The sequence below is a fragment of the Diceros bicornis genome, chromosome 25 (genome assembly GCF_020826845.1).
Source record: "Diceros bicornis minor isolate mBicDic1 chromosome 25, mDicBic1.mat.cur, whole genome shotgun sequence".
NCBI lineage: Eukaryota > Metazoa > Chordata > Mammalia > Perissodactyla > Rhinocerotidae > Diceros > Diceros bicornis.
In genome coordinates this window covers 19,062,450-19,086,975 of record NC_080764.1, presented here as the reverse complement: position 1 = coordinate 19,086,975, position 24,526 = coordinate 19,062,450, and the positions used below count along the sequence as shown (strand labels likewise).

The window sequence follows — 24,526 nt, the reverse complement described above, 5'->3', positions numbered from 1 at the left end:
AAAAAAATAACTATAAAAGTACCATGTTCATTGTTGAAAATTTGGACAATACAGAAGAGTTTAAAAAAGAAAAAAAATATCTATAATCACATCCAGAAGAAAAAAAATTGTACACAGTGCTTTTCATACATTGTCATGATTGTTTTTCTAAATCATCAAAGGACTTTTAAAATATGAATTCACTGACTGTATAATATTATATATATACTATATTCATCTTGTTTTTGAACTTTCAGCCTGTTTTCAAATGAAAAATTTCAAGCTGAAAATTGCCGCAATGTATATTCTGTAATCTTAGTACAGATTTCTAGAGGTGGGATCAGTAGGTCAAAGAACATATTTTTCAAGTAAAAATTTTAAATTATTTTTTGAATAAGTAAGACATGCACCTGGTTCAAAAGTCAAAATGACCTAAAGAGCCGACACTGACAAGTCTCGTTCCCGTCCGTGCTCACGTGCACATTATTTCTCCTTGTCCCCTACAGGTAACCTTTGTTTTATCTTATTATTTTTCCTTCCAGTCTTTCTTTCTCAATTGTTTATCCTTATTTCCCTCATTCTTACAAAAAGGGAGAATATTTTACACACTGTTCCATGCCTTACTTTTTTAACCTCATTGTATATATCCTGGAGATCTCCCCATATCTGTTGGTAGAGATATTTCTTATTCCTTTTGTCTCCCAGTTGCATTATGTTCCAGGGTGTGGATGTACCACAGTTTATTCCACTAGGACCCCAGAGTTGTTTTCTTATCTTCTCCTATTACCAACAAAGCTGTGATGAATAACCTTGAAGTATGTCATTCCAATGTATGTTTGGGAATATCTGTAGTATAGATTCCAAAAAGTTGGATGTAGGGTGCCCCTAGGGTTTGCAGGGCTCTCGGCAAATATTCTTTGCAGGGCCCTTGTCCTCATAAGCAATGTAATTTTAAAATGTTTACAAAATTCTTGGGCTAATGTGAGGTATAGGAATTTATCGATGAAGATTTAGTATAATGAGTAGAAAAGAAGTACTTATGTATTTGTTGATTGTCCAATAAATGCAAACCAAGATTCTTCACAGTGTCCAGGGGCCATCTTGCTGTGTTCTTTATTGTCAAATGTGCCGTCCCTGGCTAATTTCTCCCACTGTTAAGATAAAAGCAGCAAAACTGTTATTACTTGCAATGCTCTGGCTCTTTGGAACCTATCTGTATTGAAACAGTATAGATTTTCTGGCCTCTGCTTGTCCCTAATACCACTTATTTCATGCTGTTTACAACATTACTCATGTTGCTACACCATCCCTCTTGCCCACAGTGAACACTGGCTTCCAATGACTTTCTCAAAGGTCGTTACTGTGCTTTGTTGACCGTAGCCACAAATGCTCGTCTTACCGGAAGTATGCAGGAAAATATGAACGATCATTTGTTTTCGGACGGTGTTAAATTTACCATTTGGAATTTTATAGCATAAATGTAGAACAACACATCTTTCAACCATGTCTTCTGTCGAACTTTTAGGCTGCAGTTACTGCATTTCTAGATGTGGTTTCTTTCAGTGTTGACTGCACCCTGACAAAGATTTGAGCTTTAGTCAGGCTCCAGAGCCTTCTCTTAGGCCCATCTGTGAACTTCCTTGTAAAATCCTGTTTTAGCAAGAACTTTGCTAAGTCAGTTTAACCAGAATCCCTCACCCTCGACATCTGATCAGGTTCCTCATCCTTCACCATCTCCCAGTGATGACTGAGCACCCTGGCCTGTCTTTAGTAAAGAATCCTGTTAAGTCAGTTTAGCCAGAATCACCCTTACCGTGAGGTTTCCTCGTAGGAATTTTCCATCCGCTGGCCCCCACCTGCTCCTTGGCTATAAATTCCCACTTGCCCATGCTGGATTCCGAGTTGAGCCCCACATCTCTCTCCCACAGCAAAATCCCATTGCAGCGGTCCCTATACTTATCATGATGGTACTGAATAAAGTCCACCTTACCATCTTTAACAAGTGTCATTAAATGTTTTGTTTCCACAACCCCTGCCTACCACGTACTGTCACCAGTGGGGAGGCTAGGTGAGGGCCCAGGAGCAGAGTGAGAAAAATGGTCCCATCCACACAACGAATGGCTGTTCCTTGTCCAGTACAACTTAAGACTGGCCTGGGAGAGCATGGCATCACCACATCAGCTGAAGGTAGAAGAGGACATCAATTGGAAGGGCCAGTCGTGGAGCAGTGGTCTTGAAGGCCTTCAGAGGAGAAAGGATCGGTCACACCCAGAGGGCTGCCTGACATGTGGCCCAGAGCCTGCAGGAGGCTGGGGAGACCTTGCTGGGTGCACGCAGCAGGGGGGGGTCACAGGGTTATGGATGCCTGCCATCACTCCGCCACACTTGGATGCTCTAGACCAGAGTCAGTGCTGCAGGTAGAATGCTGACAAAAGAGATCTGAGGCTCAAGTCCAAGGGTTAGGTGTGAACTGACTGTCAGTGCCCAGAGCTCTGAACTTGTCCTGTGTCTGATATGAGAGTCACCCCAAATCAACATGTCAGCACCATTTTGGCAACCCATTATTGTTCTGGCCAGTGAAAATGATTGGCTCACCATGTTGCCTTCCTGGAACTGGGGCTGGCCATTGAGTCCTGGGACTACCCTGTAGGCATGAGTCTTACTTCCTAGAGCCATCTGGTTGACCCCACACAAGGAGCTCTCCCTGAAGGGGAGAAACAGGAACTGGGGCCCACAGTCAGCCTTGGCTGGTCCCAGGTATTGGACGGTGATTTACAAAACTGTGAGGTTGTTGCTTCTTGCAAATGGAGCCAATACAGGACTAGTCTCAGGTTGGGGCACCTTGCCCAGATGGCACTGCTGATCCTGGCTAGTCCCAGGTACCTGAGGGAGACTTAGAAATAAAATTTGAGGAATTCACTCTGAAGCAAGGGTGGATGAACTTTTTTTGTGCAGAATGGACCAGACAGTAAATACTTTAGGCTTTGCAGGCTATATGGTCTCTTTCACAGCTACTCAATTCTGCCATTGTAGAGGGAAAGCAGCCAGATAATATGTAAACAAATGGGCATAGCTGCATCCTAATAAAACTTTATTTACAGAAACAGGCAGTGAACTGGATTTGGCTTACTGGCCACAGTTTCCCAACCACTGCACGTGGCAGAGGGCCCAGAGCAGAGGCTTCACTTGCCTGGGTCTAATGGTGGTAATGGTGGGGCCATAGGATCAAATGATAGGTGCACCTGTGATTCTGGCAGATACGGCCAGATCCCCCTCTACAGAGCTTTTATTATTTTATCATAGCAAACATATCATGGACCACCAGCAATTTTGTGTGTTTTCCTACAGCCTTGCCAAGAGAATGCTTTATCTGATTTTGAATTTCTTTCAATTTAATAGGTGAAAAATGATATCTCAGTGTGATTTTAATTAGCATTTCTTTTAGTTTGAGTGACATTGGGCACCTATTTGGATTTTTTAATGAACCATCTGTCTTTGGCTATTTTACTATTGGGTTGTTGGTCTTTTTCTTCCTGATTTATAGACGTTCTTTATATATTAAGGAGATGAGCCCTTAATGTATATGCTGTAGTTGTTGGATAGTATAGTGGTCTATGTGTCAATTAGGTCAAAGCAGTTGACAGTGTTGTTGAAATGTTTGAGATACCTAGCAGTCATTCAAGTGGAGTTTTCCAGCAGGCATTTGGGACTCAGGTGAGAGTCTGAGAGGACTGGAGAAATAAATTTGGGAATAATCAGTATAGGTGGCATTTAAAGCCATGAGACGGGCGAGGTCGCCTACGGAGAAAAAGTAGATAGAGAAGCCCTAATAAAAACTGAGCTGTCGGGCATTCCAAAATTTAGAGATTGAGAAGAGGAGGAACAACCAGCAAGACAGAGAAGGGGCTTCCAGGGATGTAGAAAAGAAAGCAAAAGGCAGACTTTTGGGGTAGCCAAGTGAAAAAAGGAGGAAGGAGACTGCCAAATACTTTTAAAGACCTAATAAGATGGGCATTCTTACTGAGAACTGATCACTGGATTTGGTGACATGGAGACTGCTGGTGACCTTGACAAGTATACTTCAGTGGAGTGGTGGGGACAAAAGCCTGGTCTCCCAGAGACTGAAGGAAGGGATTATAGAAGCATAGTCGCCTGGACAGTTGAGGGTTGACTTGACGTCTGAGGTCATAAATTTAAAGATCTGTTCAAGCACTCATGTGTTTTCCATGAGCCATATTTAGCTGCTCAAGAGCAGGCAAAGCATAGGCAAGAGCTGTGTTTAACTGGAGCTGTCCAGTAAGTATGAAGGAGGCAGTTGAGGATGTATGGATTGATGGACCCAGGAATCTAAGCTGAAAAATGAGGAGAGTCCTTAACAGTGAAAAAGTGGTAAAGCAATGGATTGGAGGTTGAGGTATGATCAAAGCCCAATTTATTATACTCATAAATACAACATATATACATAGATCACCCTAGTCTCCTCTGGGTGAGTTCCACACAGGCTCCATGTTCATCTAGTTCATCAAGAAGTAGAACAAGACTGGGTGAATATTCATTAAATTTTATTCTTATTTGAGTTTACAACAATTCAAAGATGGCAGATGCCCATTATAAACGGGTATACTATGCCATAGATACATTGTAAGGCGAGGAAGCCCAATTACTAAAAGACTTTTTAAAATGTACTTCATTTGGCTACATCATTGATAGTCTATGATGTGAAATTTTTGATGTCTCCTGGAAGATACATTACCATAAGTTTCCATTTTATCAGGTTGTAAGAAACTTTATTTTTTAAAGAAGAAAATGGTTAGTGGGCAAGAATGAAAAATATGTTTTAAAAAAGATTATCTGTGTATAAATAAAGTGTCTGATAAATTAGTGAAAGGAAGAAGTTTGGCGAGCAGTTTTTATGTTGTATAAAAATAAATACTGTGAATTTACATTATATAAGACTGATAATAAATGACTTTTGTGGGTAAATAAAAGAAGTCATCTTATCAATTGCATACTTATGTAAAGGCTTTCAAAAAAACCATAAAAATTTTTTAAAGGAATCTACATCCCTTTTATAAATTAATTCAGGTAATCAGTGACTGACTTTTCCATGTCTTTCTTTTTTTCCTATTACATGCCTTTTAGACATTTTGTTGCTGTAACCAAGACTGGGTAGCAAAAGAGAAAGGAGACAGAAGTCCAATCAGCCATCCTGGTTATTTATCAGCATCCATGGAAAATGGCTAGATCTTGGAAGGGGGATGGCAATTATATGTTCTATGAAATAAGGCATTGCTGTTCTTTATTCTAAAGTTTCCATTCATTTGTGTTTTCCTTGGTCTTAAGAACATGATTAATTTAGCCTTGGCTGTACTTACCATCAAGATATATTAAATGGAGCTTTCCCTGTCTGAAATATAAAAGATGCATCAGTACTCTATTGGACTTTAGAAAATCCTGTTCCTCGGGTTGATTTCCTCGCACTTAGTTAGGTACTCTTGGTATACCTGGAGGGTCACAGAAAGAGTACTGGCTTTGGAGGTCGGGCACCTGGACTTTAGTCACGATTTGGTCACTTCGCAGCTGTGCAACTTTAAAAATGTAACTTCTCTGAGTTTCAGTTTCTTCTGCTGTAACATAGAGAGAGGAATATCTACCTGACCTGTTGCACAGGTACTGCTGTGAGTACTAAACAATAGAGTGTATTTGAATGTGCTTTGGAACAGGTAATGCACTAGACTAAAGCTGTTGGTAAATGCTTTAAAAATATGTTATGTTTTTATGTTAAAAAAATCAAAATAGAAATCACTGGGAAATATAAATGCTTATGAATTATACATCCCAAATGTAAATAAGTAATTTACAAATGCTTTACAATAAAATCAAAGAAATTATTTATGGATTTTTTTAAATAAAAAATCTTTGCAACTAAATATTCATCAACTTAATTATTCTTTCTTTTATAAGAATGTTTACTATGTGACATTATAACTCTCCAAAGGAGAAATTCTATAATTAGTTCAGTTCTCTGCCTTAAAAGCTTCATTATAAGGCAGAAGAATGGAATAATTAAAGTTTTAAAATAAGCAAAAATATATAATTCTAAACCACAGTCCCCTTATTTTAAAGAGCTTACTAGGAACACTTCCCCCAATATATTTACAAACTTCTATCTATATAGTGTTAACACTAACACAACTTAAAACATGATGATCAAAGTTAATGTGCAATTTTTCTTCCCCTAGTTAAATTATTAAAATCTGACAGTCTTGAGAGATTCTACCGCATTTTTTTTAATGAACTATACGTGATATAAAAATGCTTACCTATTGAATAACTAAACTGTTAGTCAAGTGTTTGGAATATAGATCAGAGTTTTAGAAAAATATTTGAGAAACAGAGCAGGGTATATGACAGAGTCCCATATAGAAATAAGCCTGTGCAAACAGATGATATGTATAGGCATGAGCAATAACTGAAGTAATCCACCAACTTCTCTTTTAAAATGGTAAGCCTAAAAGTTTCAATAGACTTCTTTAGAAGAGCAAATGAGTTACTTGCTCATTTTAAATCTTATAATATCCTGGTTATATTAAATGGTACAGTTTTTTTTATAAGAAGAAACTATTAATTACAATATAGGTAACAAATACCAAATTCTGGGCAGTAGCAAAATTTTTGGACCAAATGACAAAATTGTATCAATAAAATGTGTTTAAGAATAACTATATAATGCTAATATTCCAATAGCACTATGATCTTTCCTATCAACAATCCAAGATTCAGTTCTCCATTAAAAGCTTCCCTCTCTGTCTGTCTTTCTAACACACACACACACACACACACACACACACAGACAATTTCTCACACCATCTTATCTCTACAAATGTAGCTCAGGTTATCTTCTGTTTTTGACTATTAAGTCTTCTGAAAAAGATCGGCATTCTTTCAACAAATCAATGATCAAAAATGACCCATTGCTTCCATTAAAGATCTTTCAAAAAGTCTTTCTGTGTTTAAAGGGTAGCCTGCCAAGAACTTGCAGAGTTGAAATTAAATTAGCATGGGCACAGGGAAAAGCAGGTAAAAGTGAGTTTATCTTATGCTCAGCAGAACGTATTTAGGTCAGGTTAGGAGCAAGTAATTGGTAAATTTATCCTCAGCTAGCAGAGAGGTGGGCATAGTTAAAAGCTTGGTTGGGCCCCTTTCATTTTATAGTATGCTTTGCAGTACAACATCTGTGAGACAAGAAAGGCTAAGCTAGAACACTGTTTCCTCTAAGCCTGGCATTATAAGTTAAACAATAATAAAGTACATTTCTGCTACATCTGTGGTTTTAAAATTATTCATTGTAAACATCCTATATTCTTTCCTATTTACTTAATTTCAGAGCTTGAGCTTGTATCTATGTCTATGTCAAATTATTATTTATTCTATGAAAAGCAGCACAAATACTGTTCATTCTGGTTTCAACACCAATTCCTTAAAAAAAAGTTAAGGCCATTTAATTGAATCAAGGCCAACTGAAGATTATTACCCTGGCAGAAGTCAAACTACTGATTTAAGATTTTTGAAAAAGAGTCGTAAGTGGTTGTCTTGTGTTTTCCTCCTTGGCAACTTGAGGGCAGTTTGAAAGATTTATTAGTCTCCAACATCTCCATCTCGATCTCCAATAAGCCAAAGAAAATGAAAACTTAAGGCTAACAAAGCTGTCCCGAGCAGATCACCCAGTGCCGTTAGATAGGGGATGGAGAAACTATCTGGGTCCTTTCCTTTCCTCCAGAAGTGATGGACCATCCAGTCAGCAATCCACAGCAAGGTAAATACCTAGAAGAGAACACCAGGGGTTACTCCTGTCGCCTGGACATTCCTAGTCCGGTACACACGGCCACAAGCCTAAACCACTCCTTTCTGAAAGGAACGGCATGTGTCTCAGCCAAGAACTATGCTTGAAAAGAAGAACTAGTTAATTGACAGAAACATTTTCTTTCCACAAGAAAAAATTCCATGTATCTCTGCAATAAAATTTTCTTCAACTTTCCACATATATCTTCCCATTTTCTTCTACCCTCCCAATAAACACAATAATCCTCATATTCAATAGTGTTGTACAGCTGCCAAACCACTGTTAATGTTTCAACGTCTTTCTATATGATAAACCTATGAAGGAGGAAGAAGATATATGAAGAAGGAAATAAAAATTAAAATAAGGAATTATCTAACATTCTCCTATTGCAGGTATATCAAATGAAATAAAGATGGAGAACTGACCATTCATTTATTAATTATAAGGCCACTGGTGGCTTGTCAAGGCAAATTTCAGTGCAATGGCAAGAACGATAACCAGAAGGTAGGTGTATTGAGGAATGACTTGTCTATATAGATATAGATATAGATATAGATAGAGTCAAAATATTTTAAAGGGCCATTCAAATACTAAGGCGATATGTATAAGTATTTTCTAGGATATCAGGAATATGAAGACCTTTGTGCTGCTTTGAATTTGGGGATCAGATATATATGTTTTTTCCTCTGATCCATTTAGAGTAGGAGGATTCTCTAATTTTCAAACTCCTAAAGCATCTTTTCAAAGGGATTTGCGATTAGAGAGGTTAATGTTCACTGGTTTTGGACAAGTTGGTAAGTACAGTATAGTCGTTAAGGGCACTTCCCTCTCATTTACTAGGTGACTGTAGGCAAGTTACTTAACCTCTCTGACCCTATTTCTCTGAATGAACATTAGAGATAGTAAAGGCACCTACCCTCATGAGAATGTTGTGAGGATTAAATAATAGACTAAATAATTCAGTGCCTGGCACACAATAAACCTTCAACAGATGTCTGCTATTAGTAGATTTAACAGTGTCATTGCTATTATTATTTGTGGCCTCTCAGATATTGGGGACACTTGGTATATGCAGGAGGAAGCCCCTCCTAGGTCCAGAGTCTATGCCAAGGGTCTGTTACCTTTCACTATTCTGACAAGCAGGCTGTGGAGGTGAGGAGTCTGCCTTGGGTTCCAAAGTTCTGCTATAACTGGAAGTTATAAGACCTGGATTTGATTTCCAGTTCTGCCACTTATCAGGTATACGACTTTGGGTAAGCTTCTTACCATCCTGAGCCTCAATTTCCTCATTTGAAGGAAACAAACCCAGAGGGCTTTTTTGCCTTACCTACTTTGAGATAGTTAATAAGAGCCTCGGTTTAGGGGGATGAAGAGAAAGGCAGAAAGGCAGCACGATCTCAGGATACATTAATAAAGGCATAAGGCACAGACCGAGAGAGAGAGTCAGCCCGTGGGACCTGGAATGGGTCAGGCCATGTCTAGGCAGTGTGTTAGGAACCCTGTGTCTTCAGTGCTAGCAAAGGGACCCCAGTTTACAGAGCAGACACTCGATATCTGACTGGGTGCATGAGAATCAGCTGGAGGCGATGTCATCCGAGAGACTCCTGTGAGAACAAGAACTGTTTGTCCTGGCCAGAGAGGGACGATGTCAACTTAAGAAGGTGATTGTGTCAGGAGACACCAGTTTATAATACATAACTTCAGAGGGTAGAGTTTTAGGCTAAAGGATAAAAGTTACCAAAAGACAGAACTTTTTTAAAAAACAATTTGGGCTGTCTATAAATGGAGTTTACATAATAAACTCTATATTACTGGAGTATATGGAAGTTCAATAAAGAAGTTTCCTGATTGAGTGAGTAATGTGTGCAGGAGGAAACAATAGTTTTAAAAAGAATGAGGATAGGTAATTTCTCTGGGATTGGCAGGAAATATACATAAATAAATCTATGTTATATATGTATTATAATATATATTTATATATTAACAATATATTAACAATATATTTATATAAATAAATTTATATAATGCACTTCATACATACATGATATATATAACTTACTAATTATAGCATCTGTACTCAACAGGAGATTCATCTAGAGCAGGGGTTGGCAAAGTACAGCCCGTGGGCCAAATTCAACCTGCTGCCTGTTTTCTGTACATAAAATTTTACTGGAACACAACTCTATCCATTTGTTTACTTACCGTCTATTCAGTCTATTATTTAATCCTCACAACATTCTCATGAAGTAGGTACTATTATTATCCCTAATGTTCATTTGGAGAAATTGAGTTCGAGAGGTTAAGGTACCTGTTTTGGTGCTATGATGACAGGACTGTGTATAGTCCACAAAACCTGAGATATTTACTATCTGGCCTTTTATGGAAAAAGGTGTGCTGACCCCTACTCAGGAGACAAATGCTTACTCATATAGAAAGAAATAAAATGGACTCCTTACCTCATACCCCAACACAAATTCCAGGTAAAGACTAAAGGATAAAAAATAATACTTAAGTTTTATAAGAGAATGTAAGAGAATGTCTTTATGACCTTGATGTAGGGAATGATTTCATAAATAAAATGCATAATATTTTAAAAGAACAGTTTATAAACTAGATTAAATTAAAGATTCCTGTGGTTCAATAGATACCATAAAGTTAAAAATCATGCCCTAGGCTTGGAAAAAAATCTCTGCACTGCATACAACTGACAAAGAATTAGATTCAGAATATTTAGAGAGAATATCCAGAGAACTCCTACAGTTCATAAGAAAAAGAAATAATCCAATAGAATAGAAAAGGAAACCTAAAGTTCCAATAAACATATGAAAAGATGCTCAACCTCACTAATAATAGGGGAATGCAAATTAAAACCACATTAAACTCCATTTCATACCTATCTGACTGGCAAAAATCAACTTTTAAATGACAATAATAGCAAACATTGTTTTTGAAATGGCCACGCAGTGTTCAAAGAGGTTCACATGTATGAACTGATTTAATTCTTACACATCTTTGTAATATGCTATGGATTATTACTATCCCTTTTTGATCTATGAAGAAACTAAGACGTATGTAGAGCATATAAGAAACATGCCCAAGATCACACAGCTCGTAGGTGGAGTCAGGCTCAAACTCATATAGTCTAACACTAAAGCCCAAGTTCTTCTCCATCCATACGGGACATTGTTTTGGTAAAAAGAACTCTATACTGGCAACAGGAGTGTAAGCTGGCACAACTACTCTGGAGACCAATTTGGCAATAGGTATTAAATCTGAGATGTGCATCTTCTTAATTCAACAATTCCACATGAACCATGATTTTTTTTCTTCTATAACACAGATAAAAGGATAAAACTGTTCATGGCTAAAGGAGACTGGCCTAGGGGCTCTACGGACCCCAGGTCCCACATGGCTATCCCAAGGACTGAGAGGACTAACATCTTGGTCTACTTGTGGAAGCTCTGCAGGGAAACTCATACATGCATACTATGAGAGATGTGCAAGAATATTCTTTGCACCATTGTTGTAAAAGTCAAAAATTGGAAATAACCTAAAATGTCTATTGATAGAAGAATGGCTACATTAACTCTTAGGTCATACATCGAACACTACATAGAAGCTAAAATGAATGAAAAAGCTATAAGGATCAATATGAATATGACTCAAAAGTATAAGGTTGAATGAAAAAAGCAGTAGAAGACTATGTAAAGTATATGATTCTAATAAGGTTTATAAATATGAAAAACAATACGTTATTTATAGATTCATACATTTTGTAGCAATAGTAAAACATGCATGGCAATGATGATACACACCAATTTAGAATGCTGATAACTGCTAGGGAGGGAATGAAATGGGACCAGGAAGGGATACACAGGAGGCACCAACCATATATATGATGCATTTTTACTGATCATTTTGAAATAGTTGCTTAAATAATTTAAGAGTTGGTAAAGCTGGGCAGTAAATACATGGTTATCTTATTTCCTATAACTTCCTATACATTTGTATTTTGTAATAAAAAAAAAATGTAAGCAGCAGGGGCAGTGGTAACTCTCTGACCAGGGCTGCCCAAGCTATGACTTAGAATATCTGCCCGGAGGGATACCCGAGAAATGAAGTCAGTATACCCTGTAGGATCCATGAAAGGTTTGGACTTCTAAGTACCAAGCGGTGCTGAGGATAACACCAAAGGATTATTTGAATATCTGTGCATGGAGTGAGCAATGTCTACATTCTTTCATCATTCTTGCCACTGTCCTCCCCAGGTAGGAAAATAGAGGGATGTTTCCTGGCGAAACTGAATGGGAAAGACTCAGGACTCAAGGATACTAGGAACTGTGAGGTATTAGCTGAGAATGAGGAAGAATAGGAAGTCGACATAGTTTACAGTGGGATTCCCTTAGACCTTTATTTTGTTTCAAGAATAGTAACAGGCAGGAGTATAACCCCCCAGAGAGGAGACTAGATGATGAATTTGGAGGGCTCCCAGTTAAATGAGTCTTTCTCCCACTCCAAGCTCCCACTCCCTCTCCACACCTCAGTCTCCTCCCTGTAAAATACAGAAAATAATCCCTATTTCATAGAGATGGTGATGTGAGCACTAACTAGTGCAGAATACTTAGAATAGCACTTGACATATAGGAAGAACATAAATATTTACTATGATTAAAAAAAATTACGGGTCATATATGAAGAGAGAAGAATCTGACTTTTCCATCACTGCAACACTGGGAGACAAGGGAGCAATGCTTTCAAAATCCTGAGAGAAAAGGATGTCTGTGCCCAGTCAATTTATCAACCAAGTGTTGAGGGTAAACTAAGGGCATTTTAAGACACGCATGGGCTCAGAAAAGTTTTCTCCCATGTTCTCTTTCTTTGGAAATTTCTTGAAAATGTGTTGATGCAAAATGAAGGAGAGAACCAAGAAAGAGAAAGAACTGGGATCCAGGAAATAGAAGAGTCAACCTAAGAGAGCAATGAGGGAAGGCTCCAGGAGGAGAGCTGTGCTGTGGGCTGGGGAGTCAGAGTCCAGACACAAAGTGGGGATGGACTTCTCTGGAAAGGAGGTCTCCAGGAGAAAGGCAAATTGGCAAATAATCTGATATAAGAGAGCTTTCGGGGCCAAAAACTAATTATAGGTGTGTGACAGCACTTGGGAAAAAATTAAGGATAGGTATATAGAAAAACTATGTGAGTGAAAAAGTAGGGCAATTATTTCCAGGAAAATATTAAAGAGAGATAAAAAGAAATATAACATATGACTTGGCTCTGTGATAAATGATATTTATAGTCATAGAATATACATGATACTTATTTATTAGATAAAAATTGAGCATTACTACATTAGGAGGATGGAAGTTGGGGAAATAAGGCATGGGGTAAGATAGCTAAATCCTCATCTACCACTAAAAGTCCATAGATAGTTTCTTAAATTGATAAAGTAAAATTAGCAATCCAAGTAGAACACAGAGATAAATAACAAAGGAAATAGCTAAAGGAGCTCTGGAGGACTATTAGTATCTAATGTTTTACACACAGGTAAATACATTTTTTTAACACACATATAAAATATCTTTTTTCAATATGTGACCCAGGAATGGACTATGAAATCAATTTAATGTAACTGGTCTTTTAAAAAAATGAAATAGAATAAAATAGAATAGAATAGAAAGTATTAGCATGTATAACACACAGTAAGGATATTTCATAAAACTTTTGTTGAGCTATGAAATGACATGTATTTGTATATAAATAAAATATATAAATATGTGTGCATTAGTTTCAATATAAACATATTTCTTACTGAGGGTTGTGGTTAACAACATTGGAAAGCTACTGATCTAACATGTCCATCTTACATATTAGGTTCTAGGGAGCTAACACATAAATTCCTGGAAGGGGAAAACCATGTCTTCTTTCTATTTGATCTCTTGGTTTCCAGGAAAACACTTATACATGATAACAAACAAATGTTTGTTGTTGAAGGGGCTGAAGAAATGAATAACTGTGTTACTGTCAACAAGTGGAAAAAAGCTCTCAGTCTTAGTTTCCTCATCTCTAAGATGAGATTACCATTACCTGCTTCACGGACTGACTGCAGAAATTAAATGAGATAATATATGTGGAGGGTTAAGCAAATGTTTGGTATATAGTAAGTACTCAGTAAATATTAGTGCCATCATCATCGTTCATCAATGATTACGCAGTCTCAGAATTTATGACCTTTATTTAAAAGGTTATTGGAATAAAGACATGACTTTCACCTCTCTGAGCCTTAGTTTGGGCTTCTTTAAAATGGATGAATTTCTGTCTTCACAGTCTGTTCTAGCTCTAAAGTACACAGGTAAGAAATTTGTTGTCATAAACTATGTACCTTTGTGTTTCTTCCCCCACCCCTCCCACATTCTTATTCCAGTTAACTGGATTTATGTAAGTTCCCTTCCCATGAAATTTCTTTTTAAAGGTATTGTGACGATTTAAAGTTCAAGCAGTTTTAAATTTATAAAATTTGTTTTTGCTAGTTAAAGGATATCAGTGTTTCCTCGGAACACTGTGTATCATGAATTATTAAAATCACAATAAGTATCAGATACTTCTTAATCAACATGTTTTATTTTAAAACCAAATGATTATTTAAGGAATGCAAGCTTCTTACTGGGAAAACACATCAAAAATCAAACCAAGGGTAGACTGTGTTTTTACATCGTCTGTTTTTTATGAACTTCTTTATGTAAATATACCTTCTGAAAAGGCAATTTTGTAGCCCCAGCTAATTATGCAAGTTCTAGATGTACTGCTTGGAATTTAAATAAATATGTAAAGTACAAGAATATATATTTGTTTTGGACGATATTGATTTTTCTCAGCCAGCTCCTTCTCTGAGCTATAATCAACACTCCCATACACCAGCATCCCCTCAGTGCCCCAGTTGCCAGTAATGGCCTTCTGTATTGCGTGAAGAAAGACAATTTCTTTGGGAGAGGGATGCTGAGAAATATGATACAAACACACACCAGGAATGGCAAATTAGTACAGTTCTTCCTAATCCCTAACTTAGAAAGGCTGAGTTCATTTCTCCTATAAATATATGCTTCCCTAATCCAGTTTCCAGACTGAAAACGCTACTCATTAAAATCTAATATTTAAATGTCTGCCAAGAAGAATTTAGGATTATGAGTCAACAGGAATTCAATCTGCTGATATTCAGATAAAAGCATCTTTTCTTTGGTCTGAATTATTTTTGTGAGGTAGCAGGTGGGGGAAGGTGGGAAATGAATGAACCTTGTTTTGAGACAGAGTCCGTAATATTCAGCAAACTTCCCAAGGAGTCCATGGCACAAAAATGGTTAAGACCTTCTATCCAAAAGAAACTCTTAGAATGTGTTCCAGGAGACAATACAACATCATGGCCTTGATTTTTAATAGCAAAAAACTACAAACAACCTAAAGGTCCATTAAAAGAAGAATGGATGACTAAATTATGGAAGATTCATACAATGAAATACTATAGAACAGTAAAATAGATGAACAACAGTTACACATATTAACAAATCTCAAATACAATGCTGAGCAAAAGCAGAATATGAGCACAGCCAAATATTCAGTATGATTCCATTTTTATAAATTCCAAAAACATGCAAAACTAAAAAAGTTTTATGTATCCAAACATATGCATTAAATCATAAGGAAAAGCAAAGACTTGTTAGCTATCCAATTCAGGATCCATAGTTTGCTCTGGGGAGGAGGAAGGAGCACATAGGGAGCTGTAAAAGGTAGAGGTACTAGGGTACTGGTAGTGTTATGTTTCTTAAGCTGACTGGTGAGTGTCCTGGTGTTCACTGTGCTATTCTTTATACACTGCACATGTCATTATTGTTTATTTTTTAATATTTACTATACCATTAAAAATTTTTAAAAGTATAATAATTTTTGACTGGGTGTTCATTAACTCTGGCCCAGTGATTCCTGTCATTGATCATTCCCTCATCTGACCACGTCATTCTGTTCCAATCATGCAAAGAACCAGTGATAGCTAATGTCACTTAACATCAGGAAATGACAAACTGAAAACCAAGAAAAAAGTCAAACTAAATGCTTTTGAGTTTAATAAGAAGGAAAAAAGAGATGGAAATAAAACATATATAACAAACTATAAGAAATTAACATTTACTGATTTTCTACTACATGCTAATTAAAATTACTTTAATGCTGTTAATATCCATAGAATATCAGGGAAAGATGCGACCAACAGAGATCAGGCCCTGAACAACTTAGGTGCTCCGTGTTCACCCTCTGCCCATAGCCCACAGATGGCCCTGCTTCTAATATGTCCCTCTTTCAAGTAGGAAGACCTCGTTGCCCAGCAAAACATTTCAACGGAAAAAAAGAATATTCAGTCATTTAAAACTACTTATTGAATGCCTTTCCAATATATTACTCAAATTTGAGAAATAATCTTTTTTAATAGCACACTAAAATAGTTGTGGTGGTGGTCTTTGAGTGTGGGGATTATGGGCAATTTTACAATGATGAATATATGTTGCCTTATGATAAGAAACAAAACTCAATAAACTTAAAAAAAATCCCCATAAAACAATGACCAAAAATCCCTTCCTTGCTTAAGCTCAGTATAAAGATCTGTTTTTTCTCCTCTTTACTAGGTGACATATAATCTCAGAAAACAGATTTAAAAGGATAACTTTGAAATGTATAGGAATTGAGTAATGTATATTGCTAGAAAATGGAACTACTGAAAAACATTTTAATTGCAGGTAAAATGAAGAGAGTCAGAAGTATAACTCTGAATTTCTTTGACGTAAGAAAGGTAAACAAACCCTGAAAAGAAGACAACTCTTCTTTTTTTTTTTTTTTGTGAGGAGATCAGCCCTGAGCTAACATCCGCCAATCCTCCTCTTTTAGTTGAGGAAGACTGGCCCTGGGCTAACATCCATGCCCATCCTCCTCCACTTTATATGGGACGCCGCCACAGCATGGCTTGACAAGCAGTGCTTTGGTGCGTGCCCAGGATCCGAACCGGCGAACCCCGGGCCTCCACAGCACAGTGTGCGCACTTAACTGCTTGCGCCACCGGGCGGCCCCAAAGACAACTCATTTTTATGGAGGGAAGATACAAAGAAGGGACAGAGAAATAACAGCGACTTGAAACCTAGAAAGTAGATCTTTTCTTGATATAAAAGGGTCTAAAGTCATTGGTTAGAGACACAATATGGAGAAAAGCAGAGAATAGAGCTGGATGTACAAAAGGAAAGAGCATGCTTAATTAATCTAATTAACATCTTACAAAAAGCCACTATGAGAAGTGACAAGTGTGAAAGCTCAGACACAGTCAACCTGGGCTTCCATAAGGTGTGAGATACAATATCACATCAGGATTCATAAATATAATTACTGCTGCTGTTGAAATGTGAGCACACTAAGAACTCTATGTTAACGGTAGAGAATAAAAGGATGTTGATTTGGTAGGAATCACAGAGAGAAACACGTCTACATTAGATTTGGCTATTTTGGCATATCTATACCTGTAAAAATATAAATATTCATATAAGTGAACTGAGATCTACATAAAGAAGAGAGTTTGCAATAAAAAGAATGGTAAATGATTTATTTTTGAGATTAAAATAAAAAAAATGTTAAGGCTCAAAAGAAAATAGTAGCATAAGAAAATACATAGAAATCAATGGAACAGAATACAATTTAAAAATAGACTCACATATATAGTAAGTTGATTTTTGACAAAGATACTAAGGTCATTCAAGGGCAGAAAGTTTTCCCAACAAATGGTGCTGGAACAACTGGGTATTCATGTGGAAAATTATGAACCTCAATCTGTATCTCATGCCACACACAGAAATTAACTCGAAATGAACCAGACATCCAAATAAAAGCTAAAACCAGAAAATTTCTAAAAGAAAATATACGAAAAACACCTCTCACAACCTGGGGATAGGCAAAGGTTTCTCAGGATGCAAAAAAAAGCCCTAACCATAAAGAAAAAAATGATAAACTGAACTTCATTAAAATTGAAACTTCTGCTATTAAAATATATGGTTAAGAAAATGAAAAGGCAATGCAGAGACTGGGAGAAAATATTTCCATTACATATATCCGACAAAGGACTTGTATCCAGAATATATAAAGAACTCTTATAACTCAATAAGAAGTCAACCCAATAAAAAAAAGTGGACATAAGATTTGAACTTCACAAAAGAAAACATGAATGGCCAATAAATCCATGAAAAGATACTCAATGCTATGAGTCATCAGGTAAATGGAAATTATGATCACCATGAGATACCACCTTTACACCCACTGGAATGGCTAAAAGTAAAAAGACTGACAATACTAAGTGATGGTGAGGATGTGGAGCAAATGGAACTCTCATACTAATCGGAATGCAGAATGGTATAATCACTTTGGAAAACAGCTTGGCAGTTTCTTGTGAAGTTAAATATGCATTTTCCATAAGATCCAGCAATTCTACTCCTGGGTATTTACCCAAGGGAAATGAAAACATACGTCTACACAAAGACTTGTACGTGAATGTTAATAGCAGCTTCATTCATAATAGCCTCAAACTGGACACAAACCCAGTGTTCATCAGCAGGTGAATGGATAAACCAACTGTGGTATATTCATACAATGGATTACTCAGTTTCTCATATTTGTCATCTGGAAAGTAGGGAAGACTATACGTATCTCAGAGGACAGCTAAAAGGATTAAATGAAATAATGTAAATAAAATACATATTGTCTGGCAGTTAACAGACATAATAAATATTAGTTCATATTCTCCTTCTAAGTGAAGTATTAAAGAAGAGTGGCTTGTCAAATGGTGGTGGGGGTGGGGGAGAAGGAGCCACCAAACCGTTTTTTGAATTAGAAGGCACAACTTGTTGTTCCCTACTTTGCCTCAGTTCTATTCTGGCAGAAGTCATCAAACTTCACTTAGTTATTTTTTTTTTTAACTGTTAACACTTATTTCTGTACTAAATATAAATGTAATCATATATTATGTGCTCTTTTTGTTTCTGGCTTCTTTTGCTCAACCTTACCTATGTGAGATTCACAATATTGTTGTAAATATATTGTTGCATAAAGTGGTAGGTCATTCATTATCCCTCCTGTATAGTATTTCATTATGAAACTTTATTTACTTTTAAAAATAACTTTAAAGTGTGGCATTCTGTTTAAGTGGCTAAGATGTTAAAAAAATCTACATTGTTACAACACTTAAGTCATTTATAGAATATTTGTATTTGTTAAGCATGTAATACTACTTTTTAAAAAAGCATCATCTTCAAATTGTTTTATGCGTATGTTTCACCTCTCCAACAGATCTTTTATCTCTTTTAGACGAGGAATCTTGCCAAGTATTTGCCCTATTACCCAAACAAAGTACACTCAATATATCTTGAATCCAATTTAACAAATATTTATTTATACTCAACATAGAAAACACTGTGATAAGCTTTCTGGAGCATTCAGAGAAGAATAAGACACAGTTATTGCTTTCAGTGAGATCAGAATCTAAATGAAGAAACATAACTGAAATGCCTAAAATAATCCAAGAATAATATAAAGCTGAATATTCATTTTATAAATATTTATTGTACCAGGCAGGGGCTGGATGCCAAGTCTAGGCTGATGAATAAAACATAATCCCTGAAAGAGCCTGAACTAGCAACATCCTCTGCTATCCTCTGGAAAAAAATAGAAGGGAGCTTAGCAGAGCCGGAAAATAATACCATTACAGAACCTAAACTGAGCTTCTCCAGAGCACTTCCAGAAGGGGATGATTCAAGGAGGTTGACTATTAACTCTAGATTCTTAGAACAAAGAGATGATCACACAAAGTAGACAGCTTCCACCCATGACCATCAAAATAATAGGAATAGTTATAGATAACAGAATGGTTTTGGACTTTCTTTTGGCCAACCACAACCATTGCTAACACTTCATGTTATACCTGAATTAACGTTTCAGGTGAAATAAGACAATCTCAATCTAAGCTAAAAGAAAAGGCATCCTGGCTGCCTAGGGAATCACCAGGACTTGTTTTCTTGGTCAGGACTGAAAAATCTTAGGTTATGGTAGTAAAGTGTATTCTAGTCTCTTCCTATAATAGTTCTAATTATTCTTTTTTTATCTCACAGTCATTTAATGATTTTTATCCAGTCTCTCATATGCTTCGACACAGCCACTGTCCCAGCAGATGTTTCAATAAATGATTCAAAGGCAAAAAAATATGAAATTATGCTGATTGACTCAAACTGAATATCAGATCTTCACAAATGAAACCCCATCTTCAAGAAGAATCAATAACAGAGGTGAAGGTCTGGACAATCATTAATGATATCCTCTACCTTTTAGTGAAGAACATAAGTGGGGACTGAGAATGTAAAAAAGTTCCCATACTCCTAGGAAAAGACTGTTCTTCAGCCATGGTAACAAGAAGCCCCCAGAACTGGTTTTAATTCACTCAATAAACAACTTGCTTTACTGAATATGTTTTAGAAGCCAGCCAATCAATGAGTCCTTGCTTCTGAAGTAGCCTATTAGGAACAAATCCAGTTCAATAAATACACCTCTGAGGACCAACCAAACAACAGCAGTCACCACCAAGTAACCATACTTCTACAGATGACCGTCAACCTACTCAAGCTTTTGGACATGTGCCAATCCCTGAACTCTACACTTCCCTAAAACCCTATATAAGACAAGCAGTTTGCTCTGGTTGGAGAGATTTTGCCTGATCCCAGCATAGCTCCCTTACAATAGTGAGCAATAAATTTAACTTTGTCTTTTTTATTTCAGATACTGAATGATGGTCTCATTATCCTTTGACATCCTTTAAACGCCCCTTTTAATAAATGCAGTCTTTAGGGACTTTTTGCTTTAACATATTTCCCTAGATGGTACAAAAATAACAATTTAGATTAGTTTTGTTATGCAGAACTAACACTGACATTTACCTTTAAAATAAAAAAGTGGTATGGAGCTAAATATTTATTTTAAAAAATAGCTAAAGATTTTAAATGATAGAATCATTCATTTTGAATATTCTAGGGTCACAACCAAGATTTTATTCTGGCAAATTCCTTGAGTAATGGTTTTTATGCTTTTCAATTAGTGCTTTCACATAGCTATGCTATAAGACTTTTTTGTAGATGATGTGAAAATTCCTCTAAGCCATGTTTGCAATCTCAGCAGGATTCAGGGCACAGGCAGTAACGTCCTCACCATAACACTAGAAAAAGATGGCTCAGCTTCTCTACTCCTACCTTCATCTTCACCAGGCTTGACAAGACTGAAAAGAGCTCTCTTTCTCAATGCTTGCTACACAGGGATCCAGCAGGCTGTGCCTCCAATGAGGCAGGCAGTCATTTCATTTTCTGTGCATTACTGGCCTGGAGCCCAAGCATACCTAGCTAGAGAATTAATCATAAATATGGATTTAGGAAAGCATCTCAATTTTAAGACCCTACAACCTAAGCTATAATAGCATAATCACACTATTGTGTCACAAAAATGCAATCACAAGGCTAAAAAGGAATCTCAAAAATTCACCTGTTTCAACTTCCTACCTTAAGGTAACCATATTAATCAACTCCCAAAGTTAAAGTAGATATTTTTACAACTAGAAAAAAATTCTTGGAACTGTGGATCCTTCCCTCACAATTTCCTTTATCATTCTCTTCACACTTTTCCCTCAACCCAAGCTGACAGACAGAAACCAATTAAGAGACAGAAGCAGAACAGTCACACAGAATGAATAAAGAGATCCTTGCTTTCCAGTTAGAATCTGGTGGATTTAAATCCTGAGACGCGAGAAAAGAATGTGAGTGAGGTCAGGCAACTGGTTAAAATCCCCTGGTTGCTTAGCTCTTTCCTTTGAGAAGCCATCTGGGACTAGGATTTGAGTTAGTATTGTAATAAAAAAGACATAACCACACCATTTAATAAGGGCCTACGCTGTGCCAGGTATTTAAACATCATAACCACTGTGCAAAGAGGAATCATTATCTTCATTTTACAGGCAAGAACAATAAGACCCCAAGGAATTAAGTAACTTGCCCAAGGCTAAGCCAATTAACTTGCTCAGCTATTGGGTGGTTACCCTGGGATTCCAATTATGGCCATGTTGCCGCCACATGCCTACATTCTTCCTTATTTAGAAGAATGACTCCAAGGAATCATGGTAGGGGTTCTTAATGCTAGATTCCATAGGTTCTGAGCCCCTCACTGACACCCTAAGAGACTCATTGCCCCAGTAATCCACAACTACTAATGATGATGATATTAAAATAAGACAACAATAGCACCTCATCCGCATTATCTCATTTCATCCTTATAACAACCCACGAGGTAGGTCTATTCTTAGCCTCTCCTTACAGATGAGAAGACACAGTCCCTGAGAGGTTACCTGCCTAAGCTGACACAGACAGTGAGTGGTGGGAACAGAGCCCAAGCCCTTACATGCTACCCCATACTGCATCAGAGCAATGTCTCAGATCTCTCAAGTTTGTTGGGAATGGAGAAAAATGTTGAAAATCATCATTCTGTAGAATAAACTAAACTCTTTAGTCTGGTCTTCAAGATCTTTCATGATCTTGCCACAACCTGTAATTTTCAACCTTGTTTTCCATCACTTCCTTTCACAAGCCCTATGCTCCAGAAATTTTCCTACTATTTTCTGTAAATACCCTAAGTTTTCTCATTTACCTCATGCCACTCCCTTCTGCTTAAATGACATTTTCAATGTTTCATTTCCACAACAAAATTTTATCCGTTATAAAACTCTCCTCCCCACATAGGAAGAACCTCTCCCACCACTGAACTTCCGTAGCACTTCATCCTTCTCTCAGGACACTCAGGACATATGTATATCCTTGACTGGATTCCTACTTGACTTCAGGAGGCAGAGATTCTGTGTAAACTCTGTGGAACGAATGCCCTTCTGAGGCAAAACTCCTAGCCGGAAGAAATGTGAAGATCTAATGAAACCAGAGAAAACAGAGCTTTAAGCCTTCAGCAATTGCCATCCTAAAAATTATGACCCTCACTAAGAGGAAAACAAAGTATTGAAATTATTCTTGTAAAACATAGTGGTTAGGAGTGTAGCCTGGAGCCAGACTCCAACTTGCTGTGTGGACTTGAACAAATCACTCAACTTCTCTCCACGTCAACTGCCTCGTCTGTAAATGGGAACTAATAGTATAACTTACCTCACTGGGTTGTGGTGAGTACTCGGTGAGTTCATATATGTAAAGAGCCTAGAACAGAGCATGGCTCATAATACATGCTATATAAATATTTTCTATTATCATTTTTGAAACTCTTATATATATTTAAAAAGTGGCTCAGATCACCAAACCTCGAGAAGGGAACTGTCAGAAAAGGAAAATTTTCAGAATGAAAAAGTTAATGACAAGGAGATGAACTGGCTTATATATAAGAGGCCCAGTACTCTTTTCCTTTCAAAAGTCACAGCTCAGGAGAAGAGGTAACTGAACACTATAAAATAGAAGTCAAATTATGGCAGAAAGAGGAGAATACAGACTTCCAGGTAAAATACAGAGATATTACAACCATAGAGTGCACCTGGGAACCTAAAGGAGACTGTTTTAGGCCAAACAAATTTAAAAATAGATAGCTTCAACTTAAAAATAGACCAATTCAAAATTAGCTCTTTAGACTCAGAATACGATTTTTCAGGAAAATAACATTTTATGTATTGACTGGGTTCCCTGGCTAACCCATAAAGGCCAATTTAACTTAACATTACTTTAGTAATAATTATAGATTTTAATATTAATAGACTCTTTTAGTTACCATATTATTTTACTATTAGCATATACATTACTAATTATGTACAACAATGCTTTGTAACAATCATCTTTACTGTAGGAGTCAGAATTCACAAAATCAAACATCATGAATGCAGGAAGGGATTTGAGAGACAGCTAGGGTCACTATACTTCCTGGTTTGCCCACGATAGTAATGGTTTATGCTTGTCACTCTAATTATAATTATCAACAGCTCCCTTTCACTCTCAAAAGTGTCCTGGTTTGGACTATGGTTATATGGTCACCTTGGTGTTAATATCTTCACCTTTATGTGATGAGGGAGGAAACCAAGCAACAGAGCAGTGCTGTGACTTAGCCAAAGTCATAGAGTCAGGAAGGGACCAGAATTAGAACCTGGAAATAGTTACTCCTAGTCCCGGAGTCTTCCTGTTATACTGCATGGACTCACCAGTAGCAAGATAATGGTGATGACTGTGATGGCCAGGATTCGGGGCACCAGCAGTAACATGAGCGAGAAAGTCTATAGAGTAAAGCTCTCCCCATCCCACAGAGACTTTACAGGCTCAGCAGCTAAAGGCTGAGAGATTTAGGGGATCTTTGCTTGTGCACCTTAAGCCTGGCCCATTTCCCTTCTCACTGTACCCACTTGTGCACCACCCCTCCTGATACAGGAAAGAATATGGGAGAAGTAAGGAATTTAGTTTTGGACATGTTAAGTTTGAGATATCTTTTCAACATTTAACTGGAGATGTAGAATAGGAGTCCAGTCTGGAGATACCAATTTGAGAGTTAGCAATGAAAGGGTGGTATCTGAAGCTAAGGGCACTCATCAGAAGAAGAAGAAGAGCTCTGCAGTAAAGCACAGGAGCCAAA

The 24,526-nt window shown here is 37.1% G+C and overlaps 1 protein-coding gene across 2 annotated transcripts in view; it reads right to left on the bottom strand.

The window, feature by feature from the left end:
- Nucleotides 1-4,405: 4,405 nt before the first annotated feature.
- SLC41A2 (solute carrier family 41 member 2) overlaps nt 4,406-24,526 on the bottom strand; it is a 131,862-nt gene continuing 111,741 nt past the window's right edge. For both annotated transcript variants that reach the window (XM_058568525.1, XM_058568526.1), the window contains exon 11: nt 4,406-7,803. In XM_058568525.1, the coding sequence (XP_058424508.1) occupies nt 7,618-7,803 (186 nt within the window). In that variant the 3' untranslated portion in view covers nt 4,406-7,617. The remainder of the gene's footprint in view (nt 7,804-24,526) is intronic.